The sequence below is a fragment of the Symphalangus syndactylus genome, chromosome 3, assembly GCF_028878055.3.
Source record: "Symphalangus syndactylus isolate Jambi chromosome 3, NHGRI_mSymSyn1-v2.1_pri, whole genome shotgun sequence".
NCBI classification, from domain to species: Eukaryota; Metazoa; Chordata; class Mammalia; order Primates; family Hylobatidae; genus Symphalangus; species Symphalangus syndactylus.
The window spans coordinates 119,600,360-119,625,353 of NC_072425.2; the positions used below are offsets into that span (position 1 = coordinate 119,600,360).

Consider the following 24,994-nt stretch of genomic DNA (forward strand, 5'->3'; position numbering starts at 1 on the left):
CAGCCTGGGGCACAGAGCAAGACTCTGCCTCAAAAAAGAAAAAAAGTTTTTTTCTTTTTTATTTGATCAATCTAGTAGAAAGTTTGTCACTTTTGTTTATTTTCTCAAAGAATCAACCTTTAGTTTTGTTGGTTTTCTCAAATTGTTTATTTATCATCTATTTTATTTATTTCCATTATAATGTTTATATTTCCTTCTTTCTTCTTGCTTTAGGTTTAATATGTTCTTGATTTTCCATTTTCTCAAAGTGGAAGGTGAAGTTATTGATTTGAGATTTTTCTCCTTTTTAAATATAGGCATTTGTAGCTATAAATTTTTCTCTGAGTACTGCTTTCACTGCATCCCATAAGTTCTGGTATGTTGTATTTTAATTTTCATTTATTTCTAAGTACTTTCTAATTTCCCTCATGATTTCTTCTTTGACCCATTGATTGCTTAATAGTATGTTGTTTAATTTCCACATATTTGTAAATTTTCTAGTTTTCTTTCTGGGATTGATTTCTGGCTTTATTCTATTGTGATCAGAAGAGATACTTGTATGACTTAAGTTGTTTTAAATTTGTTGAGACTTGTGTGGTGGCCTAACATATAGTCTATTCTGGGGAATGTTTCATATTCACTTGAAAAGAATGTGTATTCTGCTCTTTTTGGGTATAGCATTCTATAGATATATGTTAGGTCTAGTTGGTTTATAGTATTGTTCAAGTCTTTTATTCTTTGTTGATCTCTCTGGTTGTCCTATCCATTATTGAAAGTGGGGTATTGAAATCTTTAACTATTATTGTTTCATTATTGACTTATCCCTTCATTTCTGTCAATTACTGCTTCATACATTTTTGGGGCCCTGTATTAGATTCACATATGTTTATAATTACGTCTTCATGGTATATTGACTTTTTGTCATTATAAAATGTCCTTCTTTATTGCTAGTAGCATTTTTTATTTCAAAGTCTGTTTTGCCTGATAATAGTATAGCCATTCAAGCTTTCTTATGGTTGCTATTTGTATGATATATTTTTTCAATTCTTTTACTTTCAATCTATTTGTATCTTTGATCCTAAAATGTATCTCCTGTAGACAGCATATAGTTGGGTCTTGTTTTTTACAATCCAATCTGGCAGTCTTTGCCATTTGATTAGACTGTTTAATCTATTCACATTTAATGTTACTGATAAAGTTGAACTTATACTTGCCATTTTACTTTTTGGTTTCTATATAACTCGTGTTTTTGGTTTCTCTATTCATCCTCACTGTTTTCTTTTGCATTAGTAAAAATTTTCTAATGTAACATTTTAATGTCTTTTATAATTGTTTAACTATATTTTTCTAAGTGATTTCCTTAGTGGTTGATGTAGGGCTTGCCATATACATCTTAACTTACAAAAATCTGCTTCAGACTTACACTAAATTGATTCCAGTGAGATATAGAAACATTACTCCTATATAACTCTACTTCTTTCCCCTTCCTTCTGTGTTATTATTGTTATACATATTATATCTATATACATCTGAAGCCCCAGATTAATTGTTATAATTATTATTTTATATAATTTAATGTCTTCTAAAGAGGCTGAGAAGAGAAAAGAGAAGATGTATATATTTGCAGATTTTATTATATTAATTTTCTTAGTTGCCATTTTTGGTTCTGTTCTTTTGTTCCTGTGAATTTTAGTTAATATCTAGTGTCATTATTTTTAGCCAAATACAGTTTTGCTCCCACCTACTTCTTTCATATTGTTATTGACAAATTTATTTCTACATGTTATAGCCTTAACAATACAATTATACAATTATGTGCACATTGTTTAATATAATTGATTTTTCATTTTTAAATTAAGGGAATAAAGGAGAAGAAATATGCATTTATACTGTCTTTTACATAATTACACTTACTGATGCTCTCTGGATTTTTGTGGGGGCTTGAATTGCTATCTAGGCTCACTTGCTTTCAGCCTAAAGAACTTTCTTTAGTATCTCTGGTCAGGCAATCTGCAAGTAACAAATTCTCTCAGTTTTTGTTTCTCTGGGAATGTCTTTATTTCTCCTTCATTTTTGAAAGATAACTCTGGTGGATATAAGATTCTTGGTTGAGATTTTTCTTTGAGAACTTTGAGTATGCTTTCCACTGCCTTTTGGCCTAACTAGTTTATCTGGCTTCAAGTCCCGTTTCCCTCTAATTCAGTCACATTGCTGGGGGAGTCTTATTTTTATAACATTAATTTTATTGAGTTTCTCCCTTATCGAAGATATTTAAAGTGTCCCTCTTCTCTGCAGAATAAACATTGATCTCCCTAGAAAGGCATTGACCCTACATGATCTGTAACCTGGTTTCCTTGGGCCACCGTTCTGATTTTAGTCTATATTCTAGTCATACTGAACTGCTTGAGGTTTTCCCCATGCTCACATGCTATTTTGTGCATCAGTGATTTTGCTTCAGCTGCTTTCTCTGCCTGGAAGCCACCCACCCGCACCTCACCCTCTGTCTGGGAAACTCCTACACAACTCTCAAAATGGAGCTCAGCCATCACTTCCTCTAAGAATTATTTCCCGATAATTTTGCTAAGTTGGCCATTTCCTATTTGTTTCGACCCACTGATCTCCACGAAATCTTGTATCAGAGCACTTTTGGCACTTGGATTTCTGTTATTTATCTATATATTTACCCTCAACTGTAAGACCTGTTGAGGGCATTAATAACACCCAACATGAGCTGAATGCTTATTATGTGACAGGCATTTCACATTTTTCTCTTTCAATGCCATAATTCTAGGAAGTGTGTACTATTTCTACCCCCATTTTGCAGTTGATGAAACTGAGACAGAAAGCTTATCCAAATTGCCAGATAATTGATGGTAGAGTTAAGATTAACACTAGGACTCTTTTACTTCTGCCCATTCTTAACCAGCAAACTCTACACCTTCTCTTGAATGTCACTAGAACACAGGCTGACACATAATATATCTAATAAATGTAGGTTGAATGTGGTAGTTTAGTCATAAATTTTTTAAAATTTAAAACATGAAAAAACAAGATTTTTGAACCCTATTTCATCTTGTTTTTATTACTTATTATTTATTTATTTATGGTGACTATAAAATCCTCAGATAAAAACATCTATTTCTAGTATTTCTGAGGCATTCAGGAAGGAGAGAATGTGGAAGACGTATTCTACTTTGCAGCAATGATGCCCCGAGTCTGACTGTATAGAAATAGTGATTCAGGGTAGAGGGGCAATATGATTGAAAAGGGGTAGCACCTGCAGATTTGCAAGTCACTTTACATAAAATTCAGAAATCATTGACTATCTTGAAGAATTATGGAGGTGGTGACACGCCCTGCTCCCAGAAATCCCTTGATGTAGCCACTGCTCTGCTACTGGTAGGCGAGGGAGAACATCTAAAAGGAGAAATTAGCCATAGGTAGTGGAAATAATGTAAAAAACGAAAAACTGATGGAACCATTAGGGCCTGCTAGAAAGAGAAAAGGAAGGAATAAAAGTAAGGGGAAGTGGTTCTAGTTGGCAAAGTTTAACCAATATGTCGTTTGCTGATGTAGCATGTAACGGCATCAACATAGTAGAGCCTCCTATTTGGATTTGACATTGTGGTCGTCTGTGTGCTGCTCCCCTGTAAGTAACTACCACACAGAGACATGGGTTCTCCCTTTTAGAGCCTAATCCAACCTGGCCCCAAGCCAACCTTCAGTCCTCTGTGGAGGAAGTTTCCAGAGACTTTTCTTCCCTTGGCACATTACTTATGTCACAGACTGAACTAGCATGAGGAGCAAGGAAGAACCTGAGAAATGTCTAAGAAAAATAAGACCTAACACACTTTCAGTGGATGTCAATGTGAAATTCTTATTCCATAACTTGAGGCTTGGGACCTTCCATATTTTTGAGTGTGGCCATGTGCTTACCTACAAAACTTCATTTATCTCCTTTGTCCTTTCTTCTCAGTTCCATCCTTCTACAGTAGGGACATAATAACTAAAGCTCCCCTGGCCACCTCGAGTCATGAGGCAACCAGGAGAATGGAAATATGTGTTAAAAATAGCAGAGCAAAATGTTTAAGGGAACTTGGGTCCCTGGTGATCACCAGCCTGCCATACTGGCTCTAAACTGTCGGACTTTTTACATATATGAGAAGAACAAACCCTCATGTGTTTAAGCCACAATTATTTTGGGGTCTCTGATACTAGTGGCTAAATTAAATTTCAAACCAATAGAGGGCTTCACATGACAATAAGATGTCACACATATGAGGCCCTGTAAAGCACACTGTGCAGAATTCAGGGGTGTTTATGAATAGGGCCAGTACAATAGCTTTCTCTAAACTTTTGAGCTATAGGTCAGGGTTGTCTTACCCCTTGTTGCATACACCAGTGTGTGTGTTGGAGTGTGTAAAGTAGAAGACTGCCATTGCTGAAGAGATTGTCTATGTTTTGCCAAAAGCAGCAATTTCAGTCCAATGTTTGGGGCCTTCAGTATTTAAAAAGGAAATGCTCTTTGACCAGATTTTTGACTGAATCGCCGCTCAGAGAAATATTGAGGTTTAAGCAATTTGTTAAGCATCACAAGTTGTTAAGAAATTATTTGTTAGTTACCATATAAGTTCTGTTGCTGAAAAATAACTGTTTTTGAGCACCTACTCTGTGCAGACACTGCTAGGTGTCTGTGTCTGCATGCATTACCTCACTTAACACCCTCTGTAACCTGGGAAGGTTAGAAGTGCCTACCGTGATTTCCCTTCTTAACCAGAAAAATGAGCTTGTTAACATTTTAGTTAATGCCGTAGACCAACTTTTTGGTGAATCTATTTATCTAGATTATGAAAGACTTCTTCTTAGTAGATACTCACAGAGGCCCAGTTGGAAAGTCACAGTATGATTTTCTCTGGGGGCAATGAGCGTCACTAAAATCAGAGAGCCTTGACCTCCCCATCCTAAAACTTACAGAGAATTTTAAACCTCTGCCCACATCTCTTAATTTAGCCGTTAAGCTTCAATCCAGCCTGGCTGAAGGTATATGCTTTACTTCAGGTGCTGGTGGGTGGTAGATTAGACCAAAGATCAGGTGATAAATGGGCAAGAGATACAATGGGAGAGTGGATAATTCCCCCACTGAGAACCACACTGCGAACACACTTTAAAACATTTAACTGAATAATCCTAACATAAACGCCCTCATACTCCAGCACACATGCTTACGCATGCTTCTCTTGATTTTATTCTCTGAAAATTCACCGGGGGAATTGGATTTCTCAATACCTATCTTCCTATATATCTGCTCTGTGACTACAGCCACCTTATCTTAAAGAAAGACTTTAGAGAATCATACTCTGTCTTGCAGATATTAGGGCCTAAATAAGTGAATTCTTGTCACCATGTTTTAAAAAGGAAGGTCTGAGAGAAAAAAAACCCACTGGCCTAGTGGTTTAAACACTGGTCTGGAAGTGACAGCTCATGATACCACATGACACTGAGCAATGTTTCCAGGGCTCTCAGTGGCCCAGAAGAGTCAGCAGAGTCCATATTTGTTTGCAATTCCTTCTTTATAAAAGAAATTTGCTTTCTTATGAAATATATTTATGTGCCTCACTTATATTATTTTCTCAACTCCAAATTGGGGAAGAAAATATGAATCAGATAGAATAAGATGACAAATATTTGTTTTTAAATTTCTTTTATACCACAAAAATGGTTATTTAAAATACGTGATAGGAAATAAAATGAAAGCTCTTGGAACAAAGTTGGGTGCTCTCCTGTTTTCTTCAAGACCCTTTCATGAGCCTAAGGTGTCTAGCTTTGTCACCTGCTTAGAATCTGCTTTTGCTTTTCTCTTCGGATGTTTAGGTAAACAGGCAAAAAAGAGAAAACTGGGAACAGAGGAAAGGTGTGCAGAGGCAGAGGTGAGCTTTGAAGGAGCTCCACTCGTTCCTCAACATGAGTCAACTAAGGATAGAAACTCAGTAGCTAAGATAAGGTGTGACCCTATGTTCAGTGATTGGATAACAGATGACACCTGATTCAGATTTACTCATACGAAGCCCCTGAGGACAGGAATTGAAATTATATGGTTTCCTTTGGATAAGAAGGATCTTCATATTCTAGGCTGGATAAAAGGACTAAGCAATAAGGCCTTTTCCTTCCAGCAGAACTATCCTTCAAAGAGACCCACGGTCAGGACCATCTCCATTTTGCCCCAAATCATGGAGTATTGTGGGATGCATTTGATGCTCACATAACAGCAAAGTCAGGCATTCTCAGTGGGTAGTTAGGGATTTGGTGATGCTGCATCTACCCTTTCAGGCCACTAGGCATCCAGTTAATGAGTGCATTGAAATATCAGGATGTGTCATGTCCTACAGACCAAACAATGGGATTATTGAATGAAGGTTTCACTCATTATTTGGATGGTTCCATATCTTGAAGACAGTCAACCATCTGTAAATCGCACCCCAGTGGCTGAGAAGAGTCAACGGGCCTATTGCAAACTTGCCTTGCATTCTTTCATGGAAGAGATTTTTTCTTTTTAAAATCATTCTCATTAAATACAGATAGAAAGTAAAAAGGAAAAAAGCCATACCTGTAGTATTCATCTCCCACAAAGAAAAGGGTCTTCTGTGGCTCCCAGAGGTAGACAGCAGCATCTATTCGCTGCACGTGCCTTGGGAATCCAAAGTCATAAATAGTCCGAGGAGGACCTTGCATTTGGAATCCTCTTGTTATCCAGTAGTGGGGACCTGAAAACAGAAATTAAAGTTTACGAAAACTCTGCACCACTTGGTGATGCACTTCTCTTATAAAGATTTCTATGAAGGCTCTTAAATGGGGTTAGTTTATGGGATACTTGCCTTGGCTATAACCCAACAGGAGATATAAGCTTCTAACTATTCAGTTCAGTAAAAGACTTCAAACTTCCCTGGAGGCAAAAGTCCCTAGTTATGCCTTAAGAAAGCAATAACATTGATAAAATTGTGTTTTACATTTAACATATTATGTCTTTCAAGATATCCTTCATTTATAATCTCATTTCACCTTCATAGATGTACGAGAGAGAATGGGCAAGCGACATGCAAATGTCATGATTTTTACTTAAATTGGCACTTGCTTTCTAACCTTATCCCTCAGTATCAAGAACATACAAGCTAAAACTGATAGTTATCACCTACTGGATAACTTCCATTGGCTCGCCATTGTCACAACACATCTTCAAGGTTTATATTGCTATAATCACTTTGCAGAGGAATAAATGAAGCTCAGAGCCATTAGATAACTTTCCAAAGTCACTCAAATAGTAAAGGGCTAGAGCCAGAGACTGGTATGTGTGTCCACCTCCTGAAGTCAAAGGCGTCCTCCTCTCCTGGCTGCTTCTGACCACAGCAAAGAAGTAAGGGCATTGTTTACCTCCCACCGAGTTCCACACTGGCTTTTATTTATTAAAAGGTCTCAGTAGACTATACACTGTCACTCTGAGCAGAGGTCCTGTGTGGCAGGGACCAGGTTTCTAGCTCCCTAGGCACTATCACCTAACACAGTGCCTTACTAGCCTAACAGGCTTGGTTCTAAGGGCCACTGCCATCATTTCCATTGTTACACAATGTCGAGCATAACAAACGTAGGGTGGCATTTCATACCCAACCTGAGGACAAAGAGCAACTGAAATGTGCTCCATGATGACTGGAAAAATGCTGGCAGGGCTAGATATGCCAAATGAATGGGGCACTGCAGCCCTGCCATTTCTTTCATTGAGGGATCTGTAGGGTACCTTTGAAGAAGTAAGCAGTGCCCCTCTCAGCCACTTCATAAGCTGCATCCACATTGGACATGAGCTGGGGGAAGGAGCTGGTAATAGTGCTGGGCCGAATTCCTGTCCGCAAGTGAACCTGCCGTCTCCAGAAAATCCTATGGGACATTCCAAAAAAAAAAAAAAAAAAAAAATCAAGATCAGTGATTGATTTACATATAAAATTGCACTTTGACTGAAATGTACTCAGAGGCCACTCACTAAATGCCCTTTGCTCTTGCCTTGCCTTGCCTTGTTTTTTTTTCTTTCTCTTTTCTTTTTTTTCTTTGAGATGGAGTCTCGCTGTTTGGCCCAGGCTGGAGTGCAGTGGCATGATCTCAGCTCACTGCAACCTCGGCTCACTGCAACCTCCACCTCTCCAGTTCAAGCGATTCTCCTGCCTCAGCTTCCCGAATAACTGGGGCTACAGCTGTGTGCCACCATGCCTCGCTAATTTTTGTACTTTTAGTAGAGACAGGGTTTCACTTCACCACATTGGCCAGGCTGGTCTCGAACTCCTGACCTCAAGTGACCCACCTGCTTCGGCCTCCCAAAGTGCTGGGATCACAGACATGAGCGACCGTGTCCATCCCACTCTTGCCTTGTTTTTAAGGAAAAACACAACTCTTTGGACCTTGGTAAACAGTTTCTACTCCCTTTTCATTGTCTTAACATTTCTGCGATTCCCTCTCCTTCGTTTATTTAAGGATATTCAAAATAATGAAAGAATGTAGCAAAGTAATAGTATCAATTATTTACACATTTAAGCTATGCACCCCCCATTCCAAATACCACTTGATACAAATGTCTCTTTCCGTTTCTGATCTTTTAAAAGTTAAAACCTTACAAAGGTAACTATGATCCAGAAGGTGGACATTGTGAATAGTATGTAAATGAACCAGAAGTCTGTGGTCGAGTCATGCTGATTAGACCCTGTAAAAATAGCGAAAACATTAATAATCATAAGTTATGGTGTTGCCTACATAATTGTGTGCTGGAAGCGTTTACATATTTGAGCCTGATGGCTAGTTAACAGAAAATCTAGACACACATATTGATTTAAGTTTTAGCAATTCATCTATCCATTTACCCAATATTATAGTCATAAAATTGTGGCAGTATACCCATGAGGGTACTGGATTGAAACTGACAATGTAATGTGCTCTGTTTTGTAGTTTGAAGATGAAAATCATTTTTATAAAACACAAATAATTTACTTGGCTTCTTAGGAGCCCAGAATTACTGCACAGGATTATTTGGGGACTGGGAAACTGTAACAAAATTTTGACATTGAACTTTCCTAGTGGCTAATTTAGAAATTCTCCAAATTTTATGTAGAGTTTTCCTATTCAGTTAATCTAACAAATATTTCTGGAGCACCTATCATCAGGCACTGTGGTGGACATCAAGGATGAAACACTGAAGAAGATGTTGGCCCTGCCCTCAATATGTTTACAATCTAGTAGTACTGATTAGTAACGATCAGAGTGATTGGTGCTACAAAGAGTTAAGTTCAGGGTACTCTGAGAACACACAAGAAGTATATCCCATTGCATTTAGGGGCTTAATAAAGGTATCCCCGATGAGGCAACTTAAGCTGATGATAAAATCCAAAAAAGGAATATATTGAGAAAAGATAAATATTTCCTCATGTTTCATAAGAGGCATCATGGTGCGGAAGGAAAAGCACATTGTGTTTCAGAAGATGTGGGCTAGAGTTTTAACTCTACTGCTGACCAGCCTCTCCAAGCCTCAGTTTCATCATTTTACGTGGGAAAAATAATTTCCTGGCCAATATCATGAGATCATTATCAAGATAAAATGAGATAATGAATATGAAAGTGTATGATAAACCGTAAGCTGCCGTATGGATAGATACTGTTAGTTTGAAAAGGTATTATTTGTTAGGCCTTAATTACCCACTAATTGGGCACCCACCATAGACAATACACAAGCCCCAAACATCACAGCCTTATCTAAAGCGTATGCATTAACTGATGAAAAACTGAGATCCAGAAAGGCTGCTGGCCCAAAGGACACTGGGTGGTGAGGGGCAGAGAGGGCTCAGCTCAGGCTCTAGCTGCCTTGATGTTAGTCACATGCCCGATCTCACCTACTTGCTCATGCTCAGTTTTGTGATCTCTGGTTTTTCTTTGTCGGTACTTTGACCCTTTGTCCAATCAGACCTGGGCTTTTCTGAAAGCCAGAGGGACTGCTTCCCTTTTCTCTTTTCTCTCCACCACCTCGTAATGAACACAGTTTTGGGTATCCAGAATTCTGCAACTACTTCTTGGATTAATTGGGAATCTGGGATGAAACCTGAATAGCAAGTGTGTTCCAATTAATGCAATTCAATAGATAGCTCTGAAATGTTGTCTCTTATAAGTTGCTGTGCTAAGACACGAAGTGTGCATTTCAGAATATTATAATGATGAGGCCATGTGGGGAAAGTGGGGAGGGAGAGGAGCAGATATGTCTTCCCAAAACTAGGCTCTGTCTGAGTGATGTCTCTGATGAGGTGTAGTTGACTTCCAGCTGCTTTCTCTTTGATCACTCTAAAGCCAGATGCATTTTCTTTCATTTCTCACTTAAAAATCAACAAGCAACTCTAGGCAAAGCTAAGTCCTACTTTTTATTTGAAGTTATGGGACAGTGATATCTTGAATGACTCAACATGAGAGGTAGTAAAGGGTAGTAATTACGAGCTCAGGCAAAGGAAAACCGTACTCTTGAAACTTTTCACAAGTGGTAGACTCTTAAATTCCTTACTAAAGAAACTTTGATGTAGGATATTGTGAGGACTAAATTGAAGTAGTCATTCTAAATCAAGTGTGATTTTGCACCCTGGGGGACATTAGGTAATATCGGGTGACAATTTTGGTTGTCACAGCTGGGGATGAGCAGTGCTATTGGAGTCTAATGAGTAGAGCCAGGGATGCCACTAAACATCCTAACGCAAAGGACAGCTCAACACAACAAAGACTTATCTGGCTCGAAATACCAGTAGTGTCAATGTTAAGAAACTCTGCTTTAAACACCACTATGATGTAGTATAATGTATATAGTGTGCACATAGGATAGAAATAAATGCTATCCATCACTTACAAAAATTATCACAAATTTCTTTTCTTTTTTTTTTAAGACGGAGTTGCACTCTTGTTGCCCAGGCTGGAGTGCAATGGCATGATCTAAGCTCACAGCAACCTCTGCCTCCCGGGTTCAAGCAATTCTCCTGCCTTAGCCTCCTGAGTAGCTGGGATTACAGGCATGTGACCCCGCACCTGGCTAATTTTGTGTTTTTAGTAGAGATGGGGTTTCTCCATGTTGGTCAGGCTGGTCTTGAACTCCCGACCTCAGGTAATCCTCCTGCCTCCACCTCCCAAAGTGCTGGGATTACAAGCGTGAGCCACTGTGCCTGGCCAAATTATCACAAATTTCAAAAAGAATCTGTAGTCATGAAAAATTTCAGTAAACTAACGAAAAAAATGATGTCTTCTGGCAATAAAACAGCAACATACTCAGACAATTTGCATCCTTAGAGCTATAGACTGTAGTAATAAGTGAAGTAAAACTCACAGAAACAATTGTAGCAAGTAACTTCCTTATATATCTGTGAATGGATTTAAAATATAAACAAAAAAATCTATAAGCCTCTTGGAAAAGAACAGCTGCAGGATGTATTGGAATGAAAATAAACAGATTATATCACTAGTCTACAATTTGATCTTTGATAAGGAAGGCAAAACAATGCAGTTTATTGATATTTTAGATCTGCTGATTAGATATTTAGCTGCACTATTTATCTTCATGTACCCACTATCCAATGCTGTGCTGGCACATAGTCAGGGTTCAGTACATATTTGTTGGCTAAATGAACGGGCGCCAGAGAGATGATTGGAACTTACTTGATCAACGAGTTTCATATTCTTTAAAATTTTCATTCACTTTTACCAAAGAACAGTAACTAACTCATCAAATTTGAGATTCGGTCTCTGATAACTTTCACCTGGCCTCTTGCAGCTCTTTGCTAGTTCCTTGAACTCCTCCTCCAGCATCATGTATTATTCATCTTTTTATCCTTGGGCTTAGCATGCTGCCTGGTGCATCCAGGGACTTGATGCATGTTGTCGAGCCTTAAAGGTCTTCTTTTGTTATACCCAGCCATCATTCTCCACCTACCTAAGCTGATCCCATCAGTCTTTTATTTTCAGGAGATGCCTTCACCCTTTATTTGCTGGACAATCAAGGCAACTCAGCACAAGCTGAATGAGTGGCCCACTTTTCATCCTCTTTAGTCTCACACTCTCTTAGATTCTGATCTCTGTCATCCTCTTTCCTATTTGTGGGAAGGGGTATCTTTCTTCTATCTTTTTTTTTTTTTTTTGAGACAGAGTCTTGCTTTGGTGCCTAGGCTGGAATGCAGTGGTGCAATCTCGGCTCACTGCAACCTCTGCCTCCTGGGTTCAAACGATTCTCCTCCCTCAGCCTCCCGAGTAGCAGGGACCACACGCACGTGTCACCACACCTGCCCAGCTGATTTTTGTATTTTTTTCAGTAGAGACGGGGTTTGACCATGTTGGCCAGGCTGGTCTTGAATTCCTGACCTCAAGTGATCTGCCTGCCTCGGCTTCCCAAAGTGCTGGGATTACAGGCATGAGCCACCACGCCGGCCTCTATCTTTTTGATTCTCTGTTTAATTACTGCTCACTCCCCTGAGATTAGGCGATATGGTGCAGTGAACAAAACAGGGAATGCTTGAAGCCTTGTTTTATAACTGGCTGTGTGACCTCGTGTGAGTCATTCAATTTTTCTGAGACTCAATTTCCTACTGTCAAATAAGAGTGAGAATAATATCTACACAAACACTTCAAAGGATCAATTGAGATAATGCATATGAAAGTGTTTTATAAACTCAGGACTACTCTTATTTGTAGATACTTTAAAAAGACACGTTTTTACTCTACAAATTAATAGATGATATGCAGAATATAAACTTAGAGTTTATCAATATAGCCAAGTTTCCTTCTTAGTTTGTTTCACTGGAAACTTTGAAGTACAAACTGTCATGTCATTGGCTGAGAAGCCATTCATTCTATAGGACTCATTAACCAGGGCTGCTTAGTTCAGGATGAGTCAGAAGCCAAGAAATCAACCATGCATCATCCACCTCACTGAACCCATGAAAAATATAGCTCATACAACTAAAAACCCATGTGTAGCCAGCGGTGTGGATTAATGATAGTCAAAGCTGTGCATAGTGCCCTTAAGAGTGTTTGTACCCATCTGAAGAGCCTGTGAAAATCCATATTCATAAGCCATAACCTGTGAACATGCAAAGGGCCCCTCCTCTGTCAGAATCAGGTGGTTCAGAAGAAAGGACAATGAGTCAGGGATCTTACTTCACCTCTGCTTCTTTATCTGAATTCTTAATAGATCACAGAGAACCGCTCTAAGTACACATAATGCCATTTATTGGCTTTCAGGGAAGCAATCTTACAGCCAGAAAAGACACATCCTCAAGGAGAATGCGAAGGAGGAAGCCTTCCTCCCGTTCCATGGTGGGCTTACCTCAAGCCCATGGCATCCTGGGAATTCCCAATTTCAAATCTACTCTCCAGAAATAGTGGTTACTGTTATTGTTTTCCTTCCTGTAGCATCTTGTATTTCTTTATCTCCACTGTCTTCAAGCATGAACAGTTCCCTCTTTGAAATCCTGTCTTGGCCCTGCTGCCACTGCCAACTATTATCTTAACTTCTTTTGTTATTAACAAACTTCTCAAATGAACGATCTATCTCAACTCTTTTGTTTCCCCCCATTTGCTTTTTATTATTTATTTATTTTAAGACAGGGTCTCGCTCTGTCACCTAGGCTGGAGTGCAGTGGTGCAATCTTGGCGCACTGCAACCTCTGCCTCCAGGGTTCAAGTGATTCTCCCACTTCAGCCTCCCGAGAAGCTGGGATTACAAGGCACCTGCCACCACACCTGGCTAATTTTTTTTTTGTATTTTTAGTAGAGACAGGGTTTCACCATGTTGCCCAGGCTGGTCTTGAACTCCTGACCTCCAGTGATCCACTCCCCTCGCCTCCCAAAGTGCTGGGATTACAGGTGTGAGCCACTGCACCCGGTCCCATTTGCTATTTAACCCCTTTCCATGATCTGGCTTTCTTCCTCACTGCTCTGCTGTGACTATATTCCAAACTATCCCGACCACTCAGTCCCTTTTCTTCAGTCCTCAGTCTGGTGACCTTGGCAACATTTTCCACTGTTGATCACTTAAAAAAAATACACCCTTTTTTCCCAGGTTTATTTGGGATTCCATCACAGGGGTTTTGTCTCTGATGTCAAACAGAACTAAGTTATAATTCCAGCTGAGGACAATGACAGTGTGGATTAAATGAGTGAATGTCTGTAAAATGCTTAGCACAACACATAGCACATTGCACATTGCAAATGACCACGAAGTGTCGGCTATTCTTACTGTTATTATTTTCGGAGTGCTGAATCTCTCTGGTTGTTATTGAATCCTTTTCTCCCATTTCCTAGGCTCATTCTTTAGACTTTTTTTTCTTTCTCCTCATTCTCTCTATAGAGCTATTTTTCATCTCCACATCTTTAACTGTCTCCTTTATGTGGGAGATTCAAAACCCACGAAGCCTCCAGCTGTGACTTCTTTCCTGAGCACTAGCTTATTTCTATGAAACTCCGTGAAAATTGTCATTGCTTTAAATCCGATACATCTAAGCCTGTTTTACATTGTGTTCCCAACAAATCCTTTGAATTTTTCTAAGTGAACAATGCTGTATATTATACTCTCAGCCATGAGGCTTCTACCTGCTTTAACTCTTCCTTTTCCATTGTTCTTCTCACCCAATTAGTGTCTTAATCCTGCTGGTGAGTCCTCAGAATGCCTTTTATTAATACGTCCATTCTTCTCTCCAATTCCTACTTGCACAACCCTTAAAAATTTTTTTTTTTTTTTTGAGACAGAGTCTTGCTCTGTCGCCCAGGCTGGAGTGCAGTGGCGCGATCTTGGCTCACTGCAAGCTCCGCCTCCTGTGTTCACGCCATTCTCCTGCCTCAGCCTCCCGAGTAGCTGGGACTACAGGCGCCTGCCACCACGCCCGGCTAATTTTTTTTTTTTTTTGTATTTTTAGTAGAGACGGGATTTCACCATGTTAGCCAGGATGGTCTCGATCTCCTGACCTTGTGATCTGCCCGCCTCGGCCTCCCAAAGTGCTGGGATTACAGGCTCGAGCCACCGCGCCTGGCCAAAAATGCTTTTCTTTGCCTTCTAATTTAAGGTACATAACATCTTTTAAAATGTGACAATTAGTGACAGATTAAAAAAATATATAGAATCCTATTTTGGAAAAAAAACAAATGTGAAGAAACATGTTAGACATCCTTGGGAAACCTAGATAGTCTATGAACATCCCCCTCTTTGTGGCTGGTTACCCCACCTGCAAGCAGAGGGCGTGGAAGCAAAGGAACAGCTCGTAAGTGCTCTTCCTACTAACTCAAATGCATAACAGTCAATGGGCATATGTTCATTGAGGTTAAATTTCAGTGCTTTTCTTGGTAGTTTCATTTCATAGGCAGAAAGCTTTCTATATTAGTGCTAGGATAGATTCTGGACTGGAGTCAGAAGACCTGGATCTCATGGGAGGGTCTGCTGAGGCCAAAAAACCTGTGCCTATTTTCCTTATCTCTACACTGAAGGATTTGGACATGATCAACCTTTATGCTTACTCTATTTGTAAAATCTATTGTACTTCTAAGATTTATAGACGATTGTGTGTGATATTCTTGATTTTACCCTTAAAATTATACTGGGCAAAACCCAACATAATGTGATAGATGTAAATATAATTTCGGTATGGCTACAATTCCAGTCATTTCTCTCTTATTTTCCCTAAGTGGCTGAGGAAATCTGATATAGCCTTAATAATTTTGTCATCTATTATAAAAAGTAAGTGTATGTTCATTAAGTATATCTATCTATATATATGCCTCTCAACTTATTATAGCTAACACTTACTTCTCTTCACACAGAACATTTGAATGTACATTTACACACTATGGAGAATATCTGACAATCTCACGGTGACTTTAAAAGGTACTGCATTCCATCTTGCTTTGGAAACAAACCATGTGGTTATTATGCCCACAGCTTGAAATGTCCCATCAACAGATCATTGTTGGTGACGGGGAATTCCAGGCTGTTGAGTGGGAGAGAAGAGACTGGGAGCTCTTTCATAATCAGTGGTTCCCTGGTTGCAATTATAACTGTGGCTTGAAAGAATTCTTTATTCTTTGTCCAGGCTTAGCAAGCACTCTGGGACTTTTAGCGGCAGCTGGTAGGGGATCAGAGCTATAGAGTCATGGGATTCCAGCTCTGGACAGCACTTTAGGAGGCAGTACAGCAGGGTAGTTAGGAGCATGGGCTCTGAAGTTTGCTAGTTTGGGTTTGAATTCCAGCTCCACCTCTTCCTAGCTATGTACTCTTAAACAAGTTGCTTATCCTTTTTATGACTTGTAAAAGGAACAATACTTCAGGCCTCACAGGAGAATTGTAAGGATGTGATAATATAGTGCTTTGCATAGTAACTACTGAACACTTTTAAGTCACTATTATTACAGACAACTCCCTCACTTTATAGAAAAGGAAGAGAAGCTCCAGGTGCCATGGTGAGTTAGTGGCAAGTCCAGTGCCACTCCTGACTCCCCATCCTGCTTATAGTTCTTTGGAATCATCTGCCCTACCCCAATAGCTCATTGAATCTGAAATGGAAGAAGATGAGAAGGTGGTGACTAAGCAGATACATACATGGTAGCAGGCCATCTCTCCTTCTGTAGTCCCTCTGCTGATTTTTCATTTCTAGACGTCTCTTGCACCAATTTCTCACTTACTAGTCTGTTATCACCCTCAGTATTTATAATCAAGACTATGTCAAAAGATGTATTGACTTTAAGTAGTCATTAGTAATTACTGAATGCTCACAGTTTGATGAATAGAGTTTTTTTTTTTTTTTTGCCTTTTTTAAGAAAACAATGATCATTGAATGAAATGGTATCATATCTTTGACTTCACTGCCTCCTTTGCCCCCACTGCAACCTCTGATATTTACCACAAGAATAAGCTACACCCTGCATGATGGCTAGCACCTCACTGCTTTACCACTGAATGAGTGCTACATGCTATTTCAGGGTCTGGGAGTGTGGAGACTGACAATGATATCCCTTAGGTGAAGCCAAGGTTACTTAGAGATGTGCTCCAAGCTCCTCCTGCCCTGCCTGGTCTGCCACTCCTGGGTCATTGCTTACCAATTCCATTTGGTGTACTTTTTGGTAATATTCCAGAAAAATATCAATGGTCAGTGTCTTAAAAATAAAAAATCATCAGAAAATTAATAACACAAAAGAATCAATTGGGTTCTCTAAATACCTGAAGTTGTTTATAAGTCTCCCAGCCATTGTAAATATTTTTTTGATTCCCACTCTTAAGAATAGTAACTGCCATTTATTGACACTATGTGTCTGGCACGTTACTTGCTGGGGATCACCTCATCAGTAAGCAGTGAGGCCACCCACTGACTCTGCTGTGAAAGCCTGGGTTCCTGGGCTTGGCTGTAATTTGCCTTTGAAAAGTGAGTGTCTGTCCATTGTCAAAGATTTAGTTCAAGCTGTTTCTAATTTTTAAAAATTAGAAGTAATCCAGCATGGGATTAAGTAATAATATATCTATTCATTGGAATAACATATAATATATAAAGGATGAGAATTAAAATTCATTGACAGGAAAGAATAAAACTTTGTGAGTGAAAAAGTTTATAAATCAACACCATTAGTAAAATCCAATTTTTTGGAAATCATTGCACCCTACTCCCATACGTACAATATCTAGCTCTCTATCCAGAGAAAATGTCAGGAGAGACATACAGCAGTATGCTTAACAATGGGAATGCTCTGTGTTATGTGCCCTCCAAACTCCTATGTTGAAGCCTTAACCCTCAATGGGATGGTATTACCTTCAAGAAGTAATTAGGGTTAGTGCTGGAAGAGGGCATTCCTGACTCATGAGGTCATGAGGGTGGGGGCCCCATGATGGGACTAGTGCACTTATAAGAAGAGAAACTGGAAAGCTCGCTCCCTCTATCTCTCTGTACATGAAGAGGTCATGCGAGCTCACAGCAAGATGGCGGCTGCCTACAAGCCAGGAAAAGAGGCCTCGGGGTGAAACTTACCTTGCAGATACCTTGATCTTGAACTTCTTACCCTCCAAAACTGTGAGGAATAAATTTCTGTTGTCTAAGCCACCTGGTCTATGGTACTTGGTTATAGCAGCTCCTGCAGACTGATATACTCCAGGTGGTGGGATTCTGGGTAAATTTTGCTTTTTAAAAAATACTTTGTTACTTTCTCTCTGTGCTGAAGGAGCAAAAAGTATTCTTACAACAGTAGCTCAACAATATATCCCCAAAAGCATACAAGATAAGGAACATCACATTTCTCAAACGTCTCCTCTTCAGGGAACTCTCTCTAGATCTTCCCAGGTACTTGCTTCTTGTTTTGTTTCATGGGCCTAACTTTCAGAGCTCATGTCTCACTATCTTGCAGGGCTTTTGGAGTCCCCTACTCATACACCTTCTCGTACACGAGACTACACTGCTTGAAAACCACAATGGGCTCCATAAACACTTCTGCAATAGCGAAGAAGAAGAAAAAAATAATGCCACACATGAATGCTCCTGAGATGCCTCTGCCTATTCTGGTGTGATTGAATTCTGTCTCCAGCAAAGGGAGGAATGGGATGAATGTTGTTATGTTTCTTTTTGCCTCTATGGAAAGAAGTAATTAGAGTAACCAGCATCATGGAGACAGCAGCCATACTCCCCAAGAAACCAGAGTTGGGGGAGAAGAGGGATCTGCCTTCACTGTGAAAGGCCCGGAGGCATTGAAAAGGAGGAGATTCGGAAGAATGCTGGCCTTGGAATTATCTACCCACCTATCTGTCCATCTGATCATCCATCCGTCCTTTTATCCAATCTCCTATCTGTCCATCTGTCCAGCTAGCCAACCCTCATTCACCAAATATTTATTGAGCATTTGCTATGCACGCTCACTAGGGATAAAGTGTTAAACAAAATGGACATCAGATCAATTCAGGCTGGTGTCCTAGCTCAGCCATTTAACTGTCACCTTGGGAAACTTGCTTGCTCTCTTTGAGCTGCTTTCTTTATCTGCACATTAGGGATTCTAATCTCTACAGTGAAAAGGGTTACAATAAACATTGTCCATATATGGAAATAACTTAGCACAGTAGCAAGACCACAGTAGGTGCACCACGAACAGTAGTTTTGGCAGTTCTCTATCTCCCCCAAAGACCTCTGCCTCCTACCCTTCTGCTGCATAGGACAGCATTTCTGCATGATCTTCATACACGGCAGCGACAAGGACCTTTGGGACGACGTTTGTCTGGGAGTGGAGATGAAACCCAACGAGAGTCGGTGGCGTGTCTGAGGCTTACCGGTCCTTGAAGAGCAGGAGCTCCTTCCCCAGCATTGTCACAGCGTCAAAGGATGAGCTGGAGTCACAGAGGTCGGGGGTGGATGGCTTGTAAGGGGGGGCATGGGGCACAGCGGGCTTCCCCAGGAATGGTTTCCGAGGTCCTAGGATTCAAAATGAGTTGGTCAAAATGGTAACGGGAATTTGGAGTTCACATACTTCTGTTCTAGAGCCCCAGGGGAGGTTGCACACTTTCACGCTGATCATGTGATCATGACCATGGCTGTTGAGGGCAGGTAGACCTGGGTTTGAGTCCTGGCTCTTCTGGTTACTGAGCTGTGTGATTTGAGGCACATTATTTAACTTTTTAAGCCTCAGCTTCCTCATTTGTTAAAAGGGAAGGATAATAATAGTACTCACCTCAGAAGGCTGTTTTGAGAATTAAATAATTGCTGTAAAGCAGGTAGCCGAGTGCTTGGCACATACTAAGTCTTCTAAAGATTATTATTTTATTATAGAACTTCTTTGATATCTACAAGTGTTCCAAATTAGAAATGTAATTTAAAAATTCGCATGGATTGTTTCTTTGTAATTTCTTTTTTTCTCAATAAGAAAACTTTCCTGTGTGTTTTCCTGTTATTTTCATAGACTCCTTGGCATCCTGACCTGTGCTTTTGTCTTTTACTAGGCATCCAGGAAAAACTGAGCGAATTCTTGTGAAACTGAAGTACACTGAAGGTGTTTGCTATTTAAAGGTATCTTCTGGTGGATCGTCTTGGAAAACATGGACCCAAATCTTGCGAGAGCTGTCAGTGAGTCTCCTCTCCTGCTCTGCATCTCTCAGGACTGTGCCCCAGCTCCAGAAGAATGAGCCTGCACAGCTTGGACTGTCGCCTCTGGCGGGTTCCTGCTCTTCGATGAAGCCTTGTCATAACCACAGGTGAGAGTCAGGGAAGGAATGAGGCACAGGGAAGGGAAAGTTTCAGGCCTCTGATAAGGGTCAGATGAGGTTTGAGATCAGGGATGGAGTAGGGTTAGCATCAAGGCGAAGATCAGAGGTGGGGTGAGGCTTTGGGAGAATATCGAAGCTGGAAATTGGAGAGGGTCAGCAGCGGCAAGCGATCGGGCGGGTGATACGAATGCTCCCTTGTAACATAAACCCATGTTTTCACATTTCATTCACCTGTGCCATAATAGCTGTGCCAAAATATGTGCTTTGCCTCCTGGCTGAGTGACAGTGGCCATCCAAAGGCAGTGACTTTCCAGGGCACAAGGACCTCTAAAGGCAAGTGTTTGAGCTCAGCCCTTCTCGGTGGCCCACAGGAATTGTTTCCCATTGGAACACTGCTACCAAGGCTCTGGAGTTGAGTTTGTGACATGGAGACATTCACAGCGTTTTTCCTGTCCCTCAAGGGTCAGGCAGATCCGGTGCTTTCTGCCTCCTGGAAATGGATAGAGCTGGCTGAAGGCTTCTTGTGATGAAATTTGTCTTTTGTGCCTTAGGTGAAATCTGACCAATTTTGAACGATGTGCCCGTTTCCGGGCTTCCCACCCTCCAGATCCCCTGGGGCCAGATTCCTAGCACCCCAGGAAGCTGCTGGGGAATCTGGGTCTCTAGGCCCTGAGAAGATGGAGGGAGGCTCTGATAATCAGAAGCCTAATAACCAGGTCTCCAGGGCTCAAGGGAAAAGCAATTTCCTAGATCTTTTTGCCTTTTATCCATTAAAGAAAAACTGTCAAGTTCTAAGGATGTTTCAAGATTCCTTCTGATGGATTAATTGGTTTGTTTTTCCCTTAAGGAAAATTGGATACAGAGTTTCTAATAATCCCTTATTCCCTTTTGGAAGAATTGGAAGAATGTTAATACTTGAGGTAACTTATCTTAGGATATCTTAGGATACTTACTGTCTTTGAACCTCAGCTTTCTCAGCTATCAAATGAGGAAAACACTTCACACCCCACACGTTGGTTGTGAGGCTGGTGTAAGACTACACACATGAACCTGTTTTGTAAACTGCAGATCGGCTACATGGCTGGGCGTGGAGTTATTTTAATCATGATTGCAGTTTTTAGGGAGATAAGGTCACTTATCTGCAAATGGGTAAGCACCACATATGAACTATAAACTATATCAAACCTCTCCCAATGTGTAAGTTCTAACCTGCACTCAAAGGAAAAACACAAACAGACAAATGACTATATTTTCTAAGGCTATCCAGGTCTAATATGCTCTAAAGGAGAGATGTAAAATTTAATCACACATCACACACATATTTATAACTAGCAAATGAGCTCTTCACAAGAAGGCATAGTTGGGGCTGTGGTTTCCAGATTGATCTTTACCAATGCAGATAAAATGCACTTTCTGTAATTTGGAGACTGAATGCCTGCCAATTTCAGGGTTAGTGGTCAAAGAAGGTAATAATCGTACCGTATAATGCCTGGATCCCTTTCACATCATCTTTGGGGAGGTGGAATCCATAGGGATTCTTGTACTTATAAGTTGGGTACATCAGTGCTGATGGGTCTGTGGAATGGGCCAGGCCCAGCGCATGGCCAAATTCATGAGCAGCAACGGTAAACAAATTAAAACCTAGACAATATGAGAGAGAAAAAAACAGTATCAACACAGGTTTTTGTTTTCTCCAACTTCCATCTTTATAGGATAATTTATGCCCACATTACAGTTAACCCATCTCCTTTTCCTAACTGGATTATTCAAAGGTTGGTAGGTTATTCTGGCACTTAGCTTTGGTGGCTTTAATTCTTCCCCCCTTGGCTAGAAGGGGGTTGGAGGTGGGGGAGGATGGAAATGCATATCAATCCATTTTGTTCATCATCAGTGATGTTTGGTAGACTGATAATGGAGGGCCTTGGAGCAAATAGTGGCAATGATATTTGGCAATAATTCATAAATTTAGACCACAAATGCCTTAATAGTTCCCTGCTATTACAGCCTACACCTTTTGACCCACACGTTTCACACTGAAGATTTCCAGAAGACCTGTATGATATTCTGGAACCTTTATTCCCATCCCCAACACACTTCTCAACAGTACTGATTCTCTCGGGTCATTTCTGAATGTAGCCTATTTCCAAGAACAAGTAAGAAATCGCAAATACTAGGTTGCTGAAGGAAACAAGAGCAGTGCGTTGAGAAGGGGATGACCGGTTCTTCAGATGATACGCTATGAAACAGATCAGACAAGTCTACAACACAATTTGGGGTGGATTTTTTTCCCTTATGTGATCCCTTTTGGATTTTTGGCTTACTTGTTTTTCCTAGCCAGCCCCCCTAGTTAAAGGGTGGCTTGGGACGTTGAACCTCAAGGTTTCCTGATGGAGCCCAGAAGAAGGTACAATATTTTCCAGGTTATGGTGAATTGTGCATATATACCATTCGTTCCCATAGTCCACTTCTCAGCATTGTCGAAATGTGTATCTCCTCCCAGGCCTTCTCCAGGAGCAAATGCATGAGCTAGAGTCCCCCGAGGCCCATCGAATGGATAGGAATCCCCGTGATCTAAAGAAGTGGGGAGAAAGGCCAACAGGATTGAGTCCTTCAAGCAATTTTGAGGGGCGCATCATATTACAGAAAAGGGACATTTTGAATAGCATTGACACTTAAATTTACTTTTCAGTATTTATTTGTTATAATGGGAAGTTCATTTGTCAATGAGTAACTGCCCATTGAAAAATAAAAAAGGCTAATTCATACTGCAAAGATAGTAAGCATTAACAATAAAAAAACACCATTTTTGTGTTATTGTTGCCATCACGACATCTGTTAACTGACACACAGGATACTGTGGACTTTGCATGCGCCATAGATTACAAGAGGAGAATGAACGGGGGGGCATTCAATAGCAAAACCTACTCCACTGATGGAATGTGAACCTGTTAGCGGAATGACCTTTCAAACTTGATTCAGCTGAGACAGTGATAGTGAATTGAACAAGCGTGTGCTTTCTGTTTCTATAGCACAATACAGTTTAAGGAAGTGTCAAAAATCTCTCTGTAATTTTGACATACTTTCATGTGGAAAACATATGAAAGTCGTAAAGGTATTTATAAAATCCTAACTTTTAAAGCTTTTTTAAGTTTTTGTTTAATTATCTATTTTAATTAACAATTCATTACAAATTTAATAGAAAAGGAGGAGGAAGAACAAAATGAGGGATATAGTTCACCACTTAAAAAAATCTTAGTAAGGATACGCAGTTTTAGTTTTTTTCTTTTTTCTTTTTTTTTTTTAAAGCCAACAGAACAAAGTTCTGGTATGCCATTTCTCAGGTTTCAGTGAAATGCAGTCTACTCAGGTGCACACACCGAGGACTTCATGCAATGGCAGCACAGTCCCTGGTTGGCTTGTGTATTAGGGGACAGACTGCAAGCTTGAAAGATCAAGACAGAGCCAGACATTCATTCCTTGGCCTTCAAAGCTACCCCGAGTCACACTGCCCTCCCTGCCACTTCACCAGGGGTGGCCTTTGTCTTCTGGGAGGACTAGGACCTGCCCTGGGCCAGGTCACACCCAGGGCCATTTCTAAAGGCTCCATTCTCAGGACTTGCTTGATCTTCTCTCTCCTAGCTCCTAAGCATGTTTTCCCCACAGTGACATCAGATTAAAATTAAGATCTGGACTTGAAATGACAAGGAAACTTAGAAATGTTATCTGAGGAGGGGAATAGGTAGTAGCTTTCACCCTGACTATTAGGAAGCTGAGAAGGAAAAGAAATTTTATGAGCTGTTTGGCCCTCCCTTTATCTATTTCCTAGACTTGCTTCCCTGAAAAGGGCTCAGAGCTCTCACCACTCCCTTCGCAAACTTACGCCTCTACTCCTTACCAGGGTGAGCAATGGAATGGAGAAGAAGTGGGAAAGCTGGAGGCAGACCTCTTGCATATCTCCCAAAAGGTGGTCTGCAAGTGTGGGCAAGACAGAAACGACACTTTCCTAACCATTGCTGCAGGGGGAAAGCTGCATCAAGGTCACTGTGGAAGGTATTTCCTTCAGTGAGGATTCACGGTGGGATATCCTTGGCTAATATAGAAGGGGGTATATAAGTGATAAACACTATCATGGGAATGGATGAGGTCATGTGGCTAACGGGAAAGCAAAATCTGCAAGAATTTGTCCCCTAGTGGGGCAAAGTCATAATGAAAGTTTGTTACAGTGAATCTACAGCTGTGTCTGATGATGACAAGACATGCTAAGAACTCCTTTGGTTCTATTTCCCGGCCAGATGAAGATCATGGCTTTGCCATGGTCTTGGCCTTGGCCCATCACAGCACTGCGTGAAGGAGGAGTGTGTGATCACTCGAATTAAAGATGTAAAAGGAACAGTATTGGGACAACTCTCCTTTGAATTAGTAGATGGAATCCAACTACCACAATACCTCCATTTTCAAAAGATATCATAATATCCGCTTCTCCTGAGTTTATTCTGACAAAGCTCAGAGGGGCGGCGCTACTCCAGGCCTGCAAGGCCATCTCCACTGCTTTGTCCACCTCGACAGGGCTCATGGAAGGTGTGTATTTAGATATTCTGTGAAAATGGAAGGAACATGTTTTCTTTTCAGTAACTGCTCCAAAGAAGGCAAGAATTATATGCTGTATTCAAAAAATGTTAAATATAAATCTACAATTTAGATTTTTCTCTGAAATAATAATTCTTATTTTGCTTTATTATATGTTAAATTTCT

At 40.4% G+C, this 24,994-nt stretch overlaps 1 protein-coding gene across 1 annotated transcript in view; it reads right to left on the reverse strand.

The window, feature by feature from the left end:
• Positions 1 to 24,994, reverse strand: part of MMP20 (matrix metallopeptidase 20) — a 47,257-nt gene that overhangs the window by 11,278 nt on the left and 10,985 nt on the right. The window contains exons 3-8 of the mRNA XM_055272912.2: positions 24,689 to 24,837; positions 22,688 to 22,813; positions 21,722 to 21,883; positions 19,313 to 19,454; positions 7,766 to 7,902; positions 6,584 to 6,740 (exon numbers count right to left, since the gene is read on the reverse strand). Of these exons, the coding sequence (XP_055128887.1) occupies positions 6,584 to 6,740; positions 7,766 to 7,902; positions 19,313 to 19,454; positions 21,722 to 21,883; positions 22,688 to 22,813; positions 24,689 to 24,837 (873 nt within the window). The remainder of the gene's footprint in view (positions 1 to 6,583; positions 6,741 to 7,765; positions 7,903 to 19,312; positions 19,455 to 21,721; positions 21,884 to 22,687; positions 22,814 to 24,688; positions 24,838 to 24,994) is intronic.